This window comes from Equus asinus, chromosome 20, assembly GCF_041296235.1.
Source record: "Equus asinus isolate D_3611 breed Donkey chromosome 20, EquAss-T2T_v2, whole genome shotgun sequence".
NCBI classification, from domain to species: Eukaryota; Metazoa; Chordata; class Mammalia; order Perissodactyla; family Equidae; genus Equus; species Equus asinus.
In genome coordinates, this window is record NC_091809.1 from 83,972,477 (window position 1) to 83,992,994 (window position 20,518).

General features: G+C 41.6%; 1 protein-coding gene across 10 annotated transcripts in view; it reads left to right on the top strand.

The window, feature by feature from the left end:
• The window catches only part of C2CD3 (C2 domain containing 3 centriole elongation regulator), a 137,123-nt gene that overhangs the window by 78,667 nt on the left and 37,938 nt on the right, over nt 1-20,518 (top strand). For all 10 annotated transcript variants that reach the window (XR_011495824.1, XR_011495825.1, XM_070490711.1 and 7 more), the window contains 4 exons: nt 1,287-1,889; nt 5,465-5,803; nt 14,582-14,720; nt 17,506-17,570. Coding sequence is in view for 8 of the 10 variants with exons in the window: in XM_070490711.1 (XP_070346812.1) it covers nt 1,287-1,889; nt 5,465-5,803; nt 14,582-14,720; nt 17,506-17,570 (1,146 nt within the window). In the remaining 2 variants the exon portion in view is untranslated. The remainder of the gene's footprint in view (nt 1-1,286; nt 1,890-5,464; nt 5,804-14,581; nt 14,721-17,505; nt 17,571-20,518) is intronic.

A 20,518-nucleotide genomic window follows, 5' to 3' on the forward strand; every position in this document is an offset into this window, starting at 1 on the left:
TTGCTGAGGAAGACTGGCTCTGAGCTAACATCCATGCCCATCTTCCTCCACTTTATATGTAGGACGTCTACCACAGCATGGCGTGCCAAGTGGTGCCATGTCTGCACCCAGGATCCTAACTGGCAAATCCCGGGCCGCCAAAGCGGAACATGCACACTTAACCACTGCGCTGCCGGCTGGCCCCTAATCTTCATTTTCTGACTGAGGCCACTGCCTGATTATATAAGGTTTTCTTGGAACACATCATGCCTACTCATTTACGTATTGTCTGTAGCCACTTTCTCACTACAGCAGCATGGTTGAATAGTTGGAACAGAGACTGTATGGCCCAAAAGCCTGAAATTTTTACTATCCAGCCTTTTACAGAATAAGTTTACCAACCCCTGACTTATAGGACCACTGACTGTTACATAATATTCAGTTTATGTACAGTATTACCTTTCTGAAATCTGAAGAATTCTGAATTCAGAAACAGATCTGACGCTGAGGGTTTCAGATGAGATATTGTGAACCTGTGGTGGGTGGAGTATAGACTTTGGAGCCAGCTAGACCTGAGTTCAAATCCTAACTCTACCATTTGGCAACTATAGTAACTTGGGCAGGTCTCTGAACTTTCATTTTCTCATCTGTTAAAAAGGATTATTATCCCATTTAATCCTCAGAATTTCACAGGGTTATCAGGAGAATTAAATGAAGTAATATATATAAAGCTCTAGGGGAATTTCTGACACATAGTCGATATTCAATAATGAGTAGCTATTATTATTTTGAAATCTAGTCCTTAGTCTTTGGTGTGTTCACTAAGTGGCAGTTCCTTTGGTGGCAGATGCGGGGCTAGACCTCAGATCTCCTGACTTTTTGTCCCTTGTCTTTTCCACTATACTCATAGAACCATAATAGCATTTCATATTTTTTAAAACACCTCTTTTAAGCTCTTACAAAACCATTATTTCATTTGATGATCATTACAACTTTGGTAGGCAAAATCAGCATTTTCCCATTTGTCAGGTAAGGAAACCAAGGCTGAGAGAAATTCATGGCTTACCCAGACTGAACCACTAGTTTGGGGCTGAACCCAGGAGAGAGAACTCAGATTTTTCAATTCGTAGCCTTTGTTGTTCCACCTGATCCCATTGCCTTTCAGTGGTCAGATGAAACAAACCGGTACACTGTGGGTATGTTTTCTGTTCTGTCTTGGTCCTAGGTGATGGGGCTCTGGGGTGAGAAGTGGATAAGTCCTTTTACTTTTAAGACAGTAATTGAAAATCTTTTTTTTCTCCCATAAGGGATCACAGGATGGTATCCTATCATTTTACCAGAAGATGGGCCCCTGCTTCATGGCTTGGAGCTCATGCAGAAGATTGTGGGTGGTCTGGAGCTTTCGGTTTCCTTCACCCATCCTGGAGACAGAGAGCGGGTCTTGGAAGCTGCTGAGCTGTTGGGCTGGAGCTTTGAGAATAACCTGAAGGATCTTGTCAAGATGGATGAAACAGAGCCAGCCACTGTCACCGTCTCTACCCCAAGGCTCTGGCTGCCCATCCATTGTGTGCTCTTTGCTGGTCAGGAGCACATTCATAAGAATACATACTGCTACCTCCGCTACAAGTTGTATGATCATGAAGGCTTTTGGACCCCTCTCAAGAAGCCTAAGGAATCTACAAACAAAAAGCAGGTCATGGTTACTTTCAAGGCATCCAAAAGAGCAGAAGTCACTAGGGGCCCATCACTGCTTTGGTATTTCAGGGAGGAGAGATTAGAGATCCAAGTGTGGCGGGCTTTTGGCAATGACAGTGTGGAGAGGCCCCACCAGACAGACAGCTGGATTGGCTCAGCTTATGTGGACCTGGCCAGACTTGGGGAGAGGTCAACAAGGACACTAACTGTCAGTGGTAAGTGAAGAACCAGCCTCAACTCTTATAGTTTGAGCAGCAGCTCTGTGACACACCCTATGTGAGATACCCTCTCAGGCATTATTTTATTTGATCCTCTCAGCAATCCTGTGAGAGAGTGTTCCACCACACAGCCAGCTGGGTGAGCAGTGCAGGATAGGTTTCCCAGAGACCAAAGAAAAGACCCACAGACAGCAAACGAGACATATCTATTGGAAAGTTACAGGGAAGGTCCAGTGGCAGCCGACTGGACAGGCAATGTGCATCCGCTGCCACCCCCTGAGAGAAGCTTTCTTAAGTAGGCAGAGGAACAAAGGCTGCCTGCTTGCCAAGGGGGACTGCCCCTGTATGACCTGCATTCCAACAACCAGAGCCTGTCCTCCCCAACCCCACCCCGGAGGGCCTCGAGGGTCTCTGCACTAACTCTCCCGCAAGGAAACAGCTGGGTTAACCTAGCCCAGGACTGTTACCATCCTGAGTGCTGGCACGTAGCCCAGACAGGGTGCCTCAAGGACACGTGGTTTTCAAGGGGCACTAGCTGGTCTATCAGATCCATTTTACAGTCATGAAAATGGAGGCTCAGAGAGGTTGAGTAACTGCCCAGAGTCACAAGCTAGTAAGTGTTCTTTCCATTATTGCATGGTGAAAGATTAATGATAATTTAGTAATGCTTCTTGTAACTAAAGAGGTTTCAGAAAGAAAGTGATGCACTGGTTGCTTGGAAAAGAGCATTACCTAGTGACAGTAAACCTTGGTGGAGTGACTGCAGATCTGAGAACTGGCTCTGAACTTTGTAGCTTTAGAGTACATCCAAATTCATCATATTTTTGCACCTAACATCATGCCTAGAACATTGTAAGCACTCAGTTAAATGAGTAAAATAGAAATGAGTGAATTTGGGGCACTACCTTTAACCACATGTATAAGAGTCTGTATGATATCTAGAATGCTAGTTGTTTTTTTTTTCTTTTTTCTTTTCTTTTTGGTGAAGAAGATTGTCCCTGAGCTAACATCTGGTGCCAATCTTCCTCTTTTTGCTTAAGGAAGATTGTCACTGAGCTAACATCTGTGCCAGTCCTCCTCCACTTTGTATGTGGTACATCACCACAGTGTGGCTTGATCAGTGGTAGATCTGCGCCTGGGATCCAAACCTGGGAACCCTGGGCTGCCGAAGCAGAGCACGCAAACTTAACCACTTTGGCTGGCCCCTAGAATGGTAGTTTTTCAAATATACTGAAAAGCATGCCTGCTAATGAGACTAAGATATTGTTTCCTTCTGGTCAGCACATTTTAGAATTATTAAAAAGTCTACATGGTAATAAGCTGGTTCACAAGGCAGAAAGGAAAAAGGTAACTTGCAAGCAGCATCATGTTAGATGCTTTTCTTTCAAACATTTGTTCAGTACTTGATACATCTACTGACTGTGGGAATTCACAGATGAGTAAGAAATAGTTAACAAGCTTAAAGTCTAATGGGGGAATACAATAGTAAATAAACCGTTACAATGAAGTGTAAGAACCATGAAAAAGGTATTATCAGTGGTGCTACGGGGGGCTCAGTGATGCAGCATCTCTTTGGCTTAAGCATAACATCTCAGTGGAAGTAATGCTTGACCTGAGTTTCAAAGGATTTAGGAATAAGCAAAGAAAGGGGGAAAGAAGGGCATTCTAAACATGGGAACAACGTGTGTGAAGGCACAGAGGCATGAAGCAGTTTGATACATTTTAGGCACTGTAAGTAATTAGATACTGTTGGATCATAGGATACATATGTTGGGAAATGACAGCTGAAGCTAGAGAGGTGGGCAGGAGTACTATGTTCAAGGCCTCTGCTCAGCTGAAAATTTGGACTTTCTTCTGAGAGCTCTGGAAAGCTATTATAGGTGTTCTGAATAGAAGAGTGACGTAACTTTGCATTCTAGAAAAATAAGTCTAGCAACCATAATGCAGAATGAATTGGAGATGGCCAGACTAGATTGTTTACAAACTGGATATTTATTCATCTTAACACTCCTGTAAGGTTAGTTATTATTTCCCCCACTACACAGTTGAAGAAACTGGGTCACAATCCTGTCTTAGCTCTGTTCACCTTGTGCTCTGACCCTGTTGTTGAGCAGGTGGCCCAAGCTAAAGGAGGAGAACTGAGTGTCTGGGTGATCATCCCAGATTCTCTGGTTGTCTCTGTACCCAGAAGGTTTAGTTCTGGCTCTCTTGAACACCTCGTCAAATACCATGTGCCCTATTTTATCTGGCCTGGCTTAGAGTCACTTCAAAGAGACTGCAGAAAAAGTCCTGGAAGTGAGCAAAGCTCACTTGAACTAAAGTTCGTAAAGACAGGCTTTAAACTTTACTCTGCTGAAGAAAGTAGTCTTGAGGCACTGAATATAGATTTAAGGATCAGACTCAAGCACAGATACCTCTTATTACTGAGGATACCAAAGGTGATATTTAACTTTTCAGATTGTCCATTTCCCTCATACTTCTCCATATCCCACCAGTCTAAGATTTTTATCCTCTTGTAAAAGGTCCTTGTACAAGGCATGGCATTTGATGTATTGTTGAGTCAGTCACTCCATCTAATCATCCATCCACCCATCCTTCCAGGTACTGTTAAGTTTTCTGAGCATAAGGATTTAAATATGTTGCTTTTGGGTGTCTTCCCTCCTCAGACTTGCGCTTATTTTCTGTTTGTGATAATTATAATAATTTACATTTTACACTGGAAGAAAACAGCTTATCTAAAAACAGAAAAAGACAGAAGAGCTTCCATCTTATTACCATCTGTGAATCAGTTAACTCCATTTTCCTGAACTGAAATGAGTCTAATGAAGCAAACTTTGAGATTCTGAAGGAACTATTTGTGCCTTCTGCTTTATAAATAAAATCTCATTTTAATATCCAGCAAGCCAGTAAAACTCAAATTCCTGGGTTTAAATCTTCCACTTATTAGAAAAGTAATCTTACAGGTTACTTAACCCCGCTGAGATTCTGGCACATGAAAAACACTCAACAAGTATTAATTCCCTGACTTTCCTTTCTTGTCTCCTACTGCCACCACCTCTACTTCCCTTCCAGATGATCTTCAGGCCTCCTGCCAGAACATGTTTAGTGGGTGAGACAGGCTGAATTGAGCACCAGGGCAGCTTGCTAATAATGAGAAGCCCTAAGAACAAGAGCCAGTGGGACATGTGGAAGAGAAGACAGGCCACTCCTGATTCCATCCAATCTTAGACTTTCCAGAGGCTTCGGGAGTCATCCAAGCCTAGTTGCCCCTCAGCACGTGAATCCCTTCCACAGCGGCTCTGCCTCAGAGTCATTTGGCTTTGGCTTCAAATCAGAACTCTGACTGCTTTCCATTATTAGAGAGAGCCTGTGTGTTGAGGAGAGGGGAGTAAAAATTCTTACACTGTATGCTAACTTCACAGTTTCTTTTCTAAACTGGTGTCTTGGGGCCTGTGGGACTGCCAAAGGAGACAGGACCACAAGCACCGTCAGTGAGCATCTCCTCCAGGGTTAGACAATGTTCTTGGTTCCTGCTTATTCTTATAGGCTTATTCTCCTCCATCCTTTTACAGGAGTGTACCCTCTATTCGGACGAAATGCCTCCAACCTATTAGGAGCTGCCTTGCGAGTTCATGTGGTTCTTTCCTCTCTTTCTCGACATCCTGGGCCCACTCCTGAACTGGACTCCATGGACTGCAGCAGCCACAGTGAGTCTGAGCAGCTCCCCAGAAGGAATGTTGAGATCCAGCTCTCTCTATCACCTGGCCACCAGGAGTCTCCTGCCTCCGCCCAGGTCCCCTGCAACAGCACCACACCTGAAGTCTGCCCGGCCCAGGAGTGCCCTGCTGAGTTGGATGGAACTTTTGCAGTCAGTATCCTGGTAGAAAGAGCAATGCACTTGAGCTTGAAAGGTATGCTGTGTTCACTTATCCAGGAACATGTATCTGACTCTTCAGGCTATGGTCCTGTCTTCACAAATCTACCTTTTTTTTTTTCTTGGTGAGGAAGATTGGCCCTGAGCTAGCATCTGTTGCCAGTCTTCCTCTTTTTGCTTCAGAAAGATTCTCACTGAGCTAACATCTATGTCAGTCTTCCTCTATTTTGTATGTGGGATGCCACCACAGCATGGCTTGATGAGCGGTGTGCAGGTCCACGCCCAGGATCCAAACTGGTGAACCCCAGGCCACCGAAGCAGAGCGCGCAAACTTAACCACTACACCACTGGGCCAGCCCCTCAGAAATCTTTCAAATCATGGCTGGATCTATAAGAACTGTTAACCATCTTAGTCAATAATTATTATATTTCTCAAGCCTAAAGATTTAACCAACATGAAAGTGTTTCTGAACTTAAGTGGACCTAGTAAGTTATCCTAATTTTGTATATCATAAATTCCCCAGTCCAAAAACTGAGTATCAGCTTAAATACTTCTCTTTTCCTTATCCGCCATCAAATCATCAGATCCATTAAATTGTTCTAGCTCTTAAATTTCTCTTAGATCTCGTCCTTCTTTTCCATTGCTACCAACTCAGGCCCTCTTCATTATGCGCCTACAGCCAAGAGTTCCTAGCACTGGATCCATAAAACCCCCAAGGGATCCAAGGATAAAAGTCAGGGTTGGTGAACTTGCACAGGAAAATAATTACATCTGACTTTTATTAACCTCTGACTAAAATTTAACATTTCCTTCAATTGTGAATGTAGGCAATAGACCCTAGTAATATTAACAGTACCTGTGATATTGTCAATAATAGAAATCACAGGTATTTTCATGTCACATTGTAATTATTGCACATATCTTGGAATATCATTTATACCTATCATTACTTCAAAATTAGAGTAGTTATTAAACCTACAGTTAGATCTTGTTATGCATCAATAAAGCACATACTTTACCATATCAGAAAGTTTTTTTAGTGTTTTGATAACTATGCCAATATAATTTGATTTTTGTGTAATCCTGTGCATTTTACATTATGCGTTTAAAAAAAAAAAACACTATTAAAAGAAGAGGCCTGGGGCTGGCCCGGTGGTGCAGCGGTTAAGTTTGTACATTCCACTTCAGTGGCCCAGGGTTCTCCAATTTGGATCCTGGTGCGGACATGGCACCACTTGTCAAGCCATGCTGTGGCAGGCGTCCCACATATAAAGTAGAAGAAGATGGGCATGGATGTTAGCTCAGGGCCAGTCTTCCTCAGCAAAAAGAGGAGGATTGGCAGCAGATGTTAGCTCAGGGCTAATCTTCCTCAAAATAAAAAAAAAGAAGAAGAGGCCCGTAGACCTCAACAGACAGCCGAAGGAGTCCATGGCACAAAGAACCCTTGCTGTACCTTTATTCAGCTTTGTAATCTCTAAAATATTACCTTTGTCATCACCCTTCTCTTTTCCCTGGCTAATTCCAACTCCTCTCTTAAGAGTACGCTCAAGGATTACCATTTACCAGAAAGTCTGCCTGACATAAAGGCCCTGCTCCTGTTTGCTTTCCTAGCACCTTGTTATCATAGCATATATCACATGGTACTGAAGTTGTTTGTTTGCATGGTTTTCCTCTTCACTAGATAGAAGCTGTTTAAGAGCAGAGACCCTATTTCATTCGTTCATCATTCATTCATTCAACAGCAAAAATTAAGTAATATTTGCTTTGTGCAAGCACCACCCGTGTGCTAGGGATAAAGCAATGAGCAAAACAGACAAAAATCATGCCGTTGTGGAGCTTACATTCTAGTAGAGATGTGTTCCCAGGCAATAAGTTGTGTGTGTGTGTGACTTTGAGCAAGTTATTATACCTCTCTGTGTCTTGAATTTTCATCTGTTGAAAGGCTAGAATTAACAGTTTTGAGATGTGCGATGGCTATGAGAGCCAGACAACCACAGCCTTGAGTCCCGAGCTTTCAGTGTACATCTTTTGGTTTGGCCCCCCTACTTGGCTTGGCTCCTGTCATCTCTGTGTTGCCTTTGTCAGTTTATGCTGTACGTCCTTATTGTTTTGGAGTAGAAACAAAACTCATGCTCACGGTAACTGTTGTTTATCTTTCACCTTATTTCTCCCGAAACACACCACCAATAGACGTTACTTCTGGGATTGTAAGCTTCCGTAATGACACCTGAGGTTCTCATCCTTCTCATAACCTTTGTGTATGAGAGACCTTGAAATGTTTTGTCTCGGGACAAAGTCTTCTCCAAGTACAGTCTTGCTTTGCTGTATTAAAGATACTGAGATCCCAGATGAATTACAAAATCGGGAAACAATTTTTGATTTTTTACTTTCAGACCAAAGCAGCCCACTTTTGACAAGTCTAATTTATAAAATCTGAATTTTTTAAAAGAGAAAAATCAATGGATAAATGAATTTAAGGATAGCACAAAATGCTTTGATTTTTGCAAAAGTTGCTTGGGTTTTTTTGTTATCTCATTGAAAATAAAATGTAATACAAAAATATGGTTTACATTCCATTTTAGGGGGTGCCCCCATATTGCAAAAACAAAATATGCTTGCAACTTTTCAATTAGACACAAGTTAACATTTTTTAAATGTGGCTTGTCAAGGTAATTGACAGTAATTTAGTGAGCATCTCCTTGTGCCAAGTTCTATTCTCATTTTTGTACATTAATTATCTTATTTAATTCTTACCACAAGTGATGTTATGGTATGAATAGATTACGTACATACTCATTTTACAAATGAGGAAACTGAAGTTCAAAAGGTAAAATGCCCTGAGTTACACAGTTAATAAGCTCGCAGAGCCAGAATTTGAATCCAGCTATGTCTGGATCTAAAGCCCATGCTCTTTCCTCTACACCATCCTGCCTCTGTGAGGTATGAGACACAGCTGTGTTTGTTGGTTAATCCTGTCTACACTCCATGTTTACCAGTCATTCAAGCCCAGGGTGGGTATGTATTGCACACCCAGTCCTGTGCTTACATAGCAAAAATGGTAGTTCAATTCCGCAAGTAGTAAATCTGTACCAAGCCCTTGCCAGGTACAGAAAGTGCAGAGCAAATGACATGTAGTTTCTGTCCAACAAGACCTGACAACCCAGCTAAGGGGATTCGCAGCTCTCTGTATATGAAGCAGAATGCTCTGAGGGCCCTAGTGTTCTGAGAGTTTAGAAATGGAGAAATCAGATTTGTCTAAGAAATTAGGAGAACTTTGTAGAATGAATAGGATTTCAGAAAGGTGGGAATTGGGGCCAGCCCTGTGGCCGAGTGGTTAAGTTTGCACGCTCCGCTTCAGCGGCCCAGGGTTTCGCTGGTTCGGATCCTGGGCATGGACATGGCACGGCTCATCAAGCCATGCTGAGGTGGCATCCCACATGCCACAACTAGAAGGACCCACAACTAAAAATACACAACTATGTACCAGGGGACTTTGGGGCGAAAAAGAAAAAAGAAAAGAAAATCTTAAAAAAAAAAAAAAAAGGTGGGAATCAAAGTCCAGGTGGATATTTCAACTTGAACAAAGGTATTGAAGTGGGAACGTGCATGTTCCAGGCTTGCTTGAAGCAGGGATGGAGGATCATGATAGCAGTTGATCCTCTTTGATTGGAAGTGATGGTCATTGCAAGGGAGCTAAAGGATGTCACAAAGAGATAAAGAAGAAAATTCCTGAGCCTTGGATGGCACAATGCTGGCTTTTCTCCAGCAGGGCTTGGCTTCCTTTCTCTTCCTACCTTAACAAACGACAAGTGATTCCCTTTGCTCATGCACCTCCCTTAACCTGATTCCTTTCTCCCTTCCCCAGCTACAAAGCTCCACCTGGCAGTCCTGCTCTTCCCCTCATTTACCAGCCCTCTCTGCTTTTTCTTGGATATGTAGGCAGACTGTGGCCTCGGGGCCTTTGGATCTGATGTTCCTGTGCCTGCAGTATTTTTCAGTTCTGGCATGACTTTGCTGAAATCGCTTTGTCTCAGTGAGGCCTTCCTTGGCCATTCATGTAAAATTGCAGCCCCTTCTCAACATTTTCTATCCCTCTTTCTGGCTTTATTTTTGTATGTAGCTTCAACAGTGTATTTTGTTTATTTTCTGTCTTTCCTAGGAGAATATAAGTCCTACAGAGACAGGAATTTTTTTATTTGTTTTATTTGCTGCTAGATTCCCAACACCTAGAACTGCATCTGACACATAATAAGCAGTAAATGTTTGTTATATGAGGAAGTGGATGAATCTGAGGCCTTGCTCAGATGCCCTCTTCTCCTTAATACCTTCTCTGATTTCTTGCTTTCCTCTCCTACAGAAATGTTGCTTATGGGGAATTTAACAGAGGATAAGTCAGAGGGATTAAGAGATTTAACACTTACTGAGTTTCCAATGTATCCAATACAGGGTACAGGATCATGGCCTGATACACAGAAAGTTTCTGTCGCCTTTTCTCCTTTCTTGCTGCCACCATGCTTGTTCAGGCCTCAGAAACTCGGCATTGGTTGCTGCTTCCAGTACTCTCTTTCACTATCTTTTACATTCTGCCCCCAAGGTTTTACACTTAGTCAACAAGTCTGACCTCCTCTTTCCACTTAAAATACTTTGTTGGCTTTGTATCACCTGCAGTCTCGGTGACATAGCACACAAAGTGCTGCACCTGTGGCTTAATCAGTCTTTCCAGCCTCATCTCACCATTTCTTACATTCAACAATTTGCTTTTTGCCGATGTCCCATTCTCTCTTATACTACTGTTTGTCTAGAATGATAGAATTTTATTGTGGGAAGTGATTGGAGAATACATGTTTCAGATGAGGAAACTGATGCCCAAAGAGCCAGAATGAAGTATACGATATGTCACACTAAATTAATGGCAGAATACACCGGAACCTGGGGGTCTGCCTCTCAGAACTGCACTTGGTCCCTCTGCTGATCTCTCTCAGAGCTTCCTGAGAAGATGTTGCTGTCCTCTGCTGATGAGCACTGCAAGCACACGAGGCAGTTTCTCTATTCTCCAACCCTGGCAACAATCTGTAGACAAAGGGCAGTGGGGAGTCTACAGACCTTTAATAAGAGCCTTGAATCTACTCTCTGCATTCATGGAGCTCTCGGTCTAGTAAGGGAAACACAGACCAAATTATTATAGATTACCATATAATATATAATATAATCTGCCAGCAAATAGGCAGATTATCTTTTTCTGGCTGTGAGGGTTTTTATAACACTTTATTGGAAGAAATCAATTGAGAAGCTTGAAACCTACTAACGAAAGTGGGAGAAAGAGGGAGAGAGATGAAAGCTGTGTCAGGGAGTGTCCAATTACAGGAAACAACCCACTCCAGCCATTCTAAACAGAAAAGAGTTTAATATAGAATATTAAGGTACTTTAAGTCATTGGAAGGGGGCTGGCTAGAGAAGTGGGCACTGGGTTAAGCTCTCAGGAGAGAACCACTAGATCTTTTAAGTTCAGAATACACTGCCCTGGGGCTGGCCCCATGGCCGAGTGGTTAAGTTCGCACGCTCCGCTGTGGTGGCCCAGGGTTTCATTGGTTCAAATCCTGGGCGCGGACATGGCACCGCTCATCAAGCCATGCTGAGGCAGCATCCCACATGCCACAACTAGAAGGACCCACAACTAAAAATACACAACTATGTACCAGGGGGCTTTGGGAAGAAAAAGGAAAAATAAAATCTTTAACAGAATACAATGCCAGAACTCTCATCATCACCGTCACTATAGGGCCTCTGGGCACCCAGGGGATCAAACCCTGCCGCAGAAAACTCAGTGTCATCCTTGCTAGTAGTAAAAGCAGGAAGAAAAAGAACATGTCCTCTGCCTCATGTCTGCCTTCTAAACCTGTTGTAATGATAGCTAATTGATAGATGCCAATTTGTATCCATACTCTAGCTGCAAAAAAGTCTGGGAAATGTAGTTGTTGCCCTTTAAATCTTTACAATAGAGGAATACAATACAGTAAAGGTAGGTGGGGGTGGTTGCTGAGCAAGTCAGTCCACATAAATACTGTTTAATTTCACTAAAATAAAACTTTTAAAGAGAGAGCTCACTAGATAAAGGTACTATTAGGTACTGTAAGTGCTATTCTATACATTTTACATTAGTAATGATGAGTACTATGTTATTGATTTCCATTAACTATTCTTTGCTTACTACCATTTTATTAGAATCATTTTTTCCTACTCTCCAAGAATATGCTTGTAAAGTGTTTTTGCCATGTTGTAGCCAGTGTTTTTTTTTTCATTTTATTTTGTTCCTCCTATAGTTCTTTGTATGTTTAATGCTTTTCCAATTCTACAGCTTTTCTGCCTCTAATTAAGCCTTTCTCCAGGTCCTGCTTTGTTGGCAACTCTTGCACATGCGTCAGCTCCCTCCTGCCTCGCAGATACCACCAGGTCTCACTTCTAAGACTAGCATTCCTCTTCCTCCTCTTCAGTTCTGTTTCCCAGGACCTCCTTGCAAAATCTCCACTCCCTTTTCTCTCCTCATCACCGTTTTCTTTCTTTATTAATTATTCCTAGTAAGACAAACTAAAAAGTAGTGCCATCTGGTCTGGTTGTGTGCTCTGAGGAGTTAGAAATCAGCAGAGTAAATAAATATGATATGCCAATTTTTTTACCAAGATTTTGGGGTAAAATATTGTTTTTAGTTTAAACAAATAGGGCTATATTATGGCAGATAATATAAAATACTCATGAATTTTTTAATAGAATACAGACTCGCGAATAAATGTCATACTTATTGTTGCTCTTTCAAGGCAGCAGGGAAACACTGCAGAGTTTAGTGTTTACTTTTCTCTGGATTGTTGTTACATTGGTGGGAAAGTTTGAAAAGAATTGATCTACTCTAATGGAAGTCTTTTGTTAAGGAAAATATAGCAAAACAAAGTTTCAGGTACTTCCGTTTCCCTAAAAGAAAGGTGAAATTGGAGAAATCTGACTAGGGATATAAAGTTAGTTATTCTGCCCAGAGAGTCAAGAGAGGCTTCTCAGAATAGATGGTGCTAGAATTTATCTTTTAAAGGCTACTTATTAGGGGCCAGCCCCGTGGCCAAGTGGTTAAGTTCGCACGGTCCGCTGCGGCGGCCCATGATTTCGCCAGTTCAGATCCTGGGTGCGGACATGGCACCGCTCATCAAGCCATGCTGAGGCAGCATCCCACATAGCACAACCAGAGGGACCTACAACTAGAATATGCAACTACGTTCTGGGGAGCTTTGGGAAGAAAAAACAAAAAGATTGGCAACAGATGTTAGCTCAGGTGCCAATCTGAAAGGAAGGGAGGGAGGGAGGCTACTTATTAAGTGTCACACTGCTTACAGAGAGGAGTAAAATCAGCAGTTCCTGAGGATGAATTTGTTCATTAGATTGCTTTCTATCCTTGGGGACAGGCTGAGTTCATTGAAAGAGTAATTACTGAAAAGAGCAGCCAGATAGAGAAGGAGCCTCAAAGATTAACTTCAAGATGAAGTAGGAGTATGGATTTGGAGAAACCTTGAGCCAGACAGGTAGAAAGAAGACAAATCAGTTAGAATCCACATACAGAATTTGTTCCTCTGGATCACATAAATCGTGTTTAAGGCATACTCATCTTCTATTTTTTTTCTTTCTCTTTCCTTCATCTGTAATCCTGAGATTCGTAGCATTTTAGAGCTGAAAGGGATCTTGGGGAGTATATAGAGTCTGTATTAAATAGAATCTGTATTATTCAGCACTGTCCAAAAGAACTTTGTACCATGATGGAAGTGTTCTGTATCTTTACTGTCTAGTATGGTAGCCACTAGCCACATGTGGCTACTAGCACTTGAAATGTGGCTAGTGCAACGAAGGAACTGAATTCTTAATCTTCTTTAATTTTCATTAATTGAAAGTTAAATAGCCACATGTGGCTAGTGGTTATCTTATTGGACAGCTCAGTTAGACTAGTATCATCATCCATCTTCATTCTACATTGTTTGAAGAGAAAATAAATGATTCAGTCTCCCACGTTGGAAACCTGATCTTGTAAAAATTAACACCACACAGTTGTCAGTGTTTTATATTTGTTAACTCTATAGTAGAGAAAGTTTAGGAGATGGCTGAGAGCTTGGACTCTAGAGCCAGAATGCTGGAATTTGACTCTCAGTTCTACTATTTAATAAATATATGACCACTTAACTAATGTTTAATCTCTCTGCACCCCAATTTTTCATCTATATAATGGGAATAATAGTATCTACCTCATACTGTTGTTGTAGGATTAAAGGATTTAATACATGTATAGTACTTAGAACAGTACCTGACACACAATAAGTGATATTTACCTACTATTATTATTTATTTTTAATTCTTACACTATCTTAGGAGGTTTAAGTTTTGTATGCTCCATTCGAGGAAGCTGTGGCCTAGATAGGCCTTGCCCAAGGTTGCACAGAATCTGTATGGTGGAGTCGATAATGGGTCATCTGACTCTTAAGTCTCAGGCTCTTTGAAGTTCTATATTTTCCTCTCAATGCAGTACTTTCCATCATTCCACAAAGTACAAGGAGATGGGAGAAATCATTTCTCACCTGGCAATATTTATGAACTGAGCCTTGAAATGATAGTTTCAGTAGCAGAAAGGACACTGGAAGCATTTCAGATACAGGAAATAGCTCGAGCAAAGACCCAAAGGTAGGAGAGGTCTAGAAGTGGTCCTCCTTGTACCTGTATAATCAGAGGCTTCCAACACATTCTTTTTAGTACCCTAAAGTATAATCACTCCACTCTGCTCTATTTCAGGGAGCCCCTTGACAGAGCGGAAAGTGTCAATACCCAGTTGTTGTGTATCCTTTACAACAGCTGATAAGCCATCTCCTGTCTACACCCAAGTGGTTGAAAACACAGATTCCCCCATTTGGAATTTTCAACAGCAATCAAGGTTTGTATTTTATGATGTTACATCAGCCTTCCAGAATCTGCGTTTTGTTCCAAGAGACAAACTCAGAGTAAAGAATATAACAGACAGAACAACATTGAGCAGACCTAGAAAATGCTTTTCTTATCAAGCAGTTATTTAGTCCTAGTGCTTATAAATTCACAACTAGCAATGGTTTAAAGGTTTCATTGTGGTAGTTTTTAACTCCACTTAGTCCAGCTCAAAAGTGATTCAGTGAGGACCTCTTATATGCCCTGCTCTGTTCTAGGCACTCGAAATTAAGTATGATTAAGATAGTCCCTGCTATTGAGGAGTTCATGGTCTGCATGGGAAAAAATACAAATAAAAAATTACAGTAGAGGGGCTGGCCCCGTGGCCAAGTGGTTAAGTTCCCGCGCTCTGCTGCAGGCGGCCCAGTGTTTCGTTAGTTCGAATCCTGGGCGCGGACATGGCACTGCTCATCAGACCACGCTGAGGCAGCGTCCCACGTGCCACAACTAGAAGAGCCCACAACGAAGAATACACAACTATGTACTGGGGGGCTTTGGGGAGAAAAAGGAAAAAATTAAATCTTTAAAAAAAAATTACAGTAGAATGTGACAAGTGCTATAGGAGAAGTAAAAAGGATGCTAGCGGAGTTTAGAAAGATTATTTAGGCAATGGGAGTTCAGGGGAGGCTTCTTACATAAGACACCTCGCTAAGTATGGAAGAATATATACAAGTTATCTAGATGAAGAAGGCAGAGAGAACGAATCTCAGAAAAGCTGTGGATTGCACATCCTTGGAGAAGATTTCTCGTGCAGTGGAAAGAGCCTGGGCTTTGGAACAGAGAGACTTGGCCTCCAACCCCATCTCTGTCATTTACTAGCTTTGTGAACAAGTTAAATTGCATCTCTGAGCCTCAGCTTCCTCAGCTGTAAAGTGAAGTAAATCACAGGGTTATTGTGACATCAAAATTAGATGATATTGAGGAAAATTACCTCATGGTACATAGTAGGTATACAACAAATGTTGGGTCTCCTTTGGAAGGCTCAAAAAATTGGAGGTGGAGTCCTGTCAGTCATGTTGCAGTGCAGCCCAGAGTTAGGGGACTGGCAGAGAGGCCCACTCCTGGGGTGCAGAGCTCATACTGCCTTTTCTTCTGTTACCTGTTTCAACATCATTAAAAGTGTGAGTTCTGTTATTATTTATTGTTACTGTTATCTTTGCACTGCATCACCTTTTATAAAGTTTAATTCTTGTCCACCAACACTGGCCACACCATGTGGTGTCTGATCTGCTATTTGCTCACAGTGTTTATGTACCTAATTGAGTCTCAGCAGTTGCTCACATGTTCAGTGTTTTGAAGTTCGAGAGACTGACCTGAGACAGGAGCAAGAACTGCAGCGATGACAACTCAGTACTATCAATGGTGAGCTACTGGAAATTATAGAAATTCTGGCCATGGTGGCTGGGGTACTTTATCTAAAATATCAAATCTGCCTCAAAAGGCGGGAGACCAGAGCTGAGCTTCAAAGTGAAGGTAATTTGTTCATTCAGAACCTAACTGTATGAATTGATGAAGCGATATTAACAGTCTCCTAATTTCATCCCCTCACTTTACAGTTGAGAAGACTGTGGCCCACAGAGGTTACAGAGTCTGTTGGTAGTAGAGGCAAGATTAGAAGAAAAATGAGTAACAGTGCTGTTTATAGTTCCTTTATCATAAAATTGTTTCATTTGATCCTCCTAGCAACCTTGTAGGTAGATAATATCCCATTTAACAGGTAAGAAAACCAGGGCTCAAGGAGACTGTTTAGGGTCACTCAGGTGATAATATTGGAGCTGGAATTCAAAGGTAGGTGTTTTGACCTCAGAATTCAAAACTCTGACATGGTATTTGTTTCACTTTAGCACAGTGCCTCTCGTTGGTCTTGAAGTAGGCTCTCTTCAATTCCCCACTGGTGTCTGGGGAAGGAAATTAAGTCTCTTGGTTTCCCTGGTTCTACGTCTTGCTAATCCTGGAGCAGTGGTACCTTGTTTGAAACTTCCCAAATCTTTGTAGTTTAAAACTGTGTAATTCACTTCATATAAAATATCTTAGAGGTGCTCAGTGAATTCCACATCGGCTTCTTTATCTGGTAGGAAAAGAAGTACTTCCTTATTTTGGTGCCTTGCCTCTCTGCACAGTATGGCTTTGGAGTCAGGCAAACTAGGGTTCAAATCCCAGCTCTGCCATTTACTGACTCTTGTGTGACTTAGCAAATCACTTCACCTCTCTGAGCCCAGCTTCCTTGTCTGTAAAACAGGGATAATAATGCCCAAGTCGTAAGTTTTTGTCCAGTTTACATGTAATGAGACATTTGGCACCATGCCTGGCCCAAGGAAGACACTTAATAAATGTTCCTTTTCCCCTCTTCCTCCCTTTCCACGCTTTCCCCACCCACATGGCACAAGAAAAATCTTTAGCTGCTGCAATAAAACTGTTCATTACATGTTGAGGAGCTCCCTTCTCACACCCCCTCCCTTGACTTGAGAAACAGAGTTTGAATATTGCAGATACTATTGGGAGGGAACTATTGCATCAGATGAGCCTGTTTTCACATCTTGGCAAGTTACTTCCCTCTCTGAGCTTCCATCCTCTCATTTTAACTGTGAAGATAAAAATACATCCTAAAGATGACCATGAAGATGAAATGAAAGTGTTAGGAAAGTGCTTTGCAATCTATGAAATACTCTTCAAATCTAAGTTTCATACTGCAGAAGCTTCCTACACAGTTAATTTATGGTGGTTGTTTTTCTTAATAGGCTATCAAAAGAGCTTCTTTTGGACCCACAACAAACTCTGGTCTTCAAAGTCTGGCATAAAGGAGGTATGAACTCTCTTCTGTGAATATCTATCTAGTTGTACAAATAAGCTCACATCCTGTTGACAGATTGCTTTTCTTTTTTTAACCAAGTGAAACAATGGCACTGATAGTGCTGAGAATGCATATGTGTTAGAGGGAATCCCACAAAATGCCACTGGAATTTAAATCCTTAGAAATCATATCATTTTGTTTGATTACTTGCTTAGTGCAGAAATCCAAGTACATTTGAATCTTTCCAATGGTATCTCAACAATCATAATGTATGGCCTGCCATACACAAGTGATTTCTCCCCACCTTTGTGTGCTGTTGTGCCTTCTGTTGAGTCTGGCTTGTTAACAAAGACCGTAGCATTTTCAGGCAGTACACAAAACTAGAGTCTGACAGCTTGTTCTTCCTTGTTTTAAGAACCTCCCCAAGCCAGAGGTGCTGACCTCATGGTCCTTGAACCTAGTTTTACTCAGCTACCGTTTATTAAGAGGCATAATACAATAGCATTAAGAGCACAGACTCTGAAGCTACGCTCTCTGGATTCAAATGCCAGTTCTGCCCCTTACAAAGTAGTGTGACCTTGGGTGAATGACTTAACTACTCTGTGCTTCAGTTTCCTTATCTACCAAATAGGAATAATAATAGTACCTACCTCGTAGGGGTTTGGAAGAATTAAATGAGTTCCTGGTAATAAACACCATCTCAGTTTTTGTTGTTTTTATTAGTGAATGATGGTGTGCTAAGAGCTTTACAAACATCTCTAATACTGCAAGGTAAAAGTTAGTTCACTTTTATAGATGTAAAAGCCAAGGCCCAAGGAAGTTTAGTGACTTGACTAAGGTCATATATCTTTTAATTGCTGGACCTAGGATTTGAACCCAGTTATAAGTGGCTTTTCAGCCTTTACCATTTGTACTCACACTGGTAAGATTGGATGACTGAAAAATAAAGTGGTGATGACATCCAACATCTCACAGCTCCTATACTTAGAAAATTTTGTCTCACTATATCCTTCCTGTAAATCTAGCTCCTTCCAGATTGCTGCTAGAGCCTGGTTTCCAAAACCTTCAGTTGTTTTGTCATCTACAGCATCACAGTGTTTGTTTGTCATTGGTAAGTTCCAGAGCTAACCCCAAAGCCTAATAAAGACCTGAGAGCAGTCAGGGTGTAAAGGAAATCAGCTTACCTGTGTCTCCTCCTGTGCTCCTGTTTGGGAGTGATGCTCTGGATCTGGGTTTGATGATTCACTTATGTCCCCCACCCCTGCCCAACCTCATAAAAGCGGCAGGAGCTGATCATAAATCGGTTTTCTCTGAATCAGCACAAGGAATTCCTGCTTTATTTAGCTAGGCTGTACACTCCTCTCTTGATTTCTGTTCTTCTCTTCTCTCTAAAGTACTCCAGAGATTGTCAAGCAAACAAGGGTTCACCTTAATTCAATACTTACTTTAGCAGGAAAAAAAGAATAAGGTTTGGTTTTATGCAGACCTGGATTCAAATCTTGGCTCTACTGTTTACAAACTGTGTGACCTGAGATAAAGCACTTTACCTCTTTGAGCCTTTGTTTTCTTATTTATAAAATTAAGATAGTAGTATCTGCCCTACGGGGTTTTTGAAAGCATTAGAGATGACATATATAAAGTATTTGGCCCATAATTGGTGCTTAACAAATGGAGCTATTTCTGTTATTTGCCTATTATGCATCAGGTACTGTGCTAGGGCTTTGGGGTATGGAGAAGAATAAAATACACTACCTTCCAGGATCCCCAACAAGTCCTGTAAGACCCTGTTGTAAATGGAGATGAGGAAAAGGCCCGTGCCTAACTGACTACTACTCATCTAGTTCTCTCAGTGTGTCAAGATACCTCTCTCCCCTTAGCTCTATCCTTTCCACCCAGACTCAGTGAACCTATTGCAAAAGAGACTCAAACCAGACCAAGCTGTATTCAGTAAATATTTGAGTTCCTACTCTGTGCCAGGCACTCTGCTAAGTGCTGGGGATACAAAGGTAACATAAGACAGTTGTGGTCCCTGTCCTCATGGAGCTTACAGTCTGACAGTATAGTATGATTAGGCAAATACAGGGTGCTCTGATAGGAGACATCTAACCCAGACTCAGGATGTCAGAGAAGGCTTCCTGGAGCATACCTTCACTGAGAAATGAAGGAGCAGGACATATTATAGTCAGAGGGAACAGCATGGAATAAAGAAAGAGTATGAGGGAAGTTCAAGATCTCTAGAAGGTAAAACCGCAAAAGGAGTCGTCCTGCTAAATCTGATGTAAAATTTAACTCTTCAAAGCCATTGTTTTTCTCAGTGATCAGCTTAGCCAGATTTCTCTTCAAGTATGTGTAGGATGTAGTGCTTTCATGTTAGGCAGAACCCTCAAAGTGGGGTTACTTAAAGTTACAATATATCAAGATTACAGCTCCGATAACCAAATAAGGCAAGATTAGTTTTCTTTGCAAAGCTGTAACAAGTCTTTGGAGTGCAGATTAACGGCTCTAGCCATCATTTGCTCATCCCCAGTGAGTAAGAGTTATTTGACCCTACTCTGGGGAACACAACTTCAAGTGTTCCTAGAATCTAAGACTGTCCAAGTTGAAGGGGATCTTAAATCTGGTTTAGTACTTCTCATTATATAGTCATGCGTGGCTTAATGATGGGGATATGTTCTGAGAAATGCATCATTAGGCAATTTAATCATTGTGCAAACATCACAGAGTGTATTTACACAAAGCTAGATGGTATAGCCTACTAGCCATTTCAGCTATATGGTATTAATCTTATGGGACCACTGTTGTATATGTGGTCCGTCGTTGACTGAAACGTTGTTATGTGGCGCATCACCATATATGAGGCTCAGGGAGTTAGAGTGATGTGTTTTCAAGTCAAAGCCACACTTAGATTTGCTATTGTGGCACCTGCTTCTTTGTTCCACTCTACGTTGGCCAGTTCACTG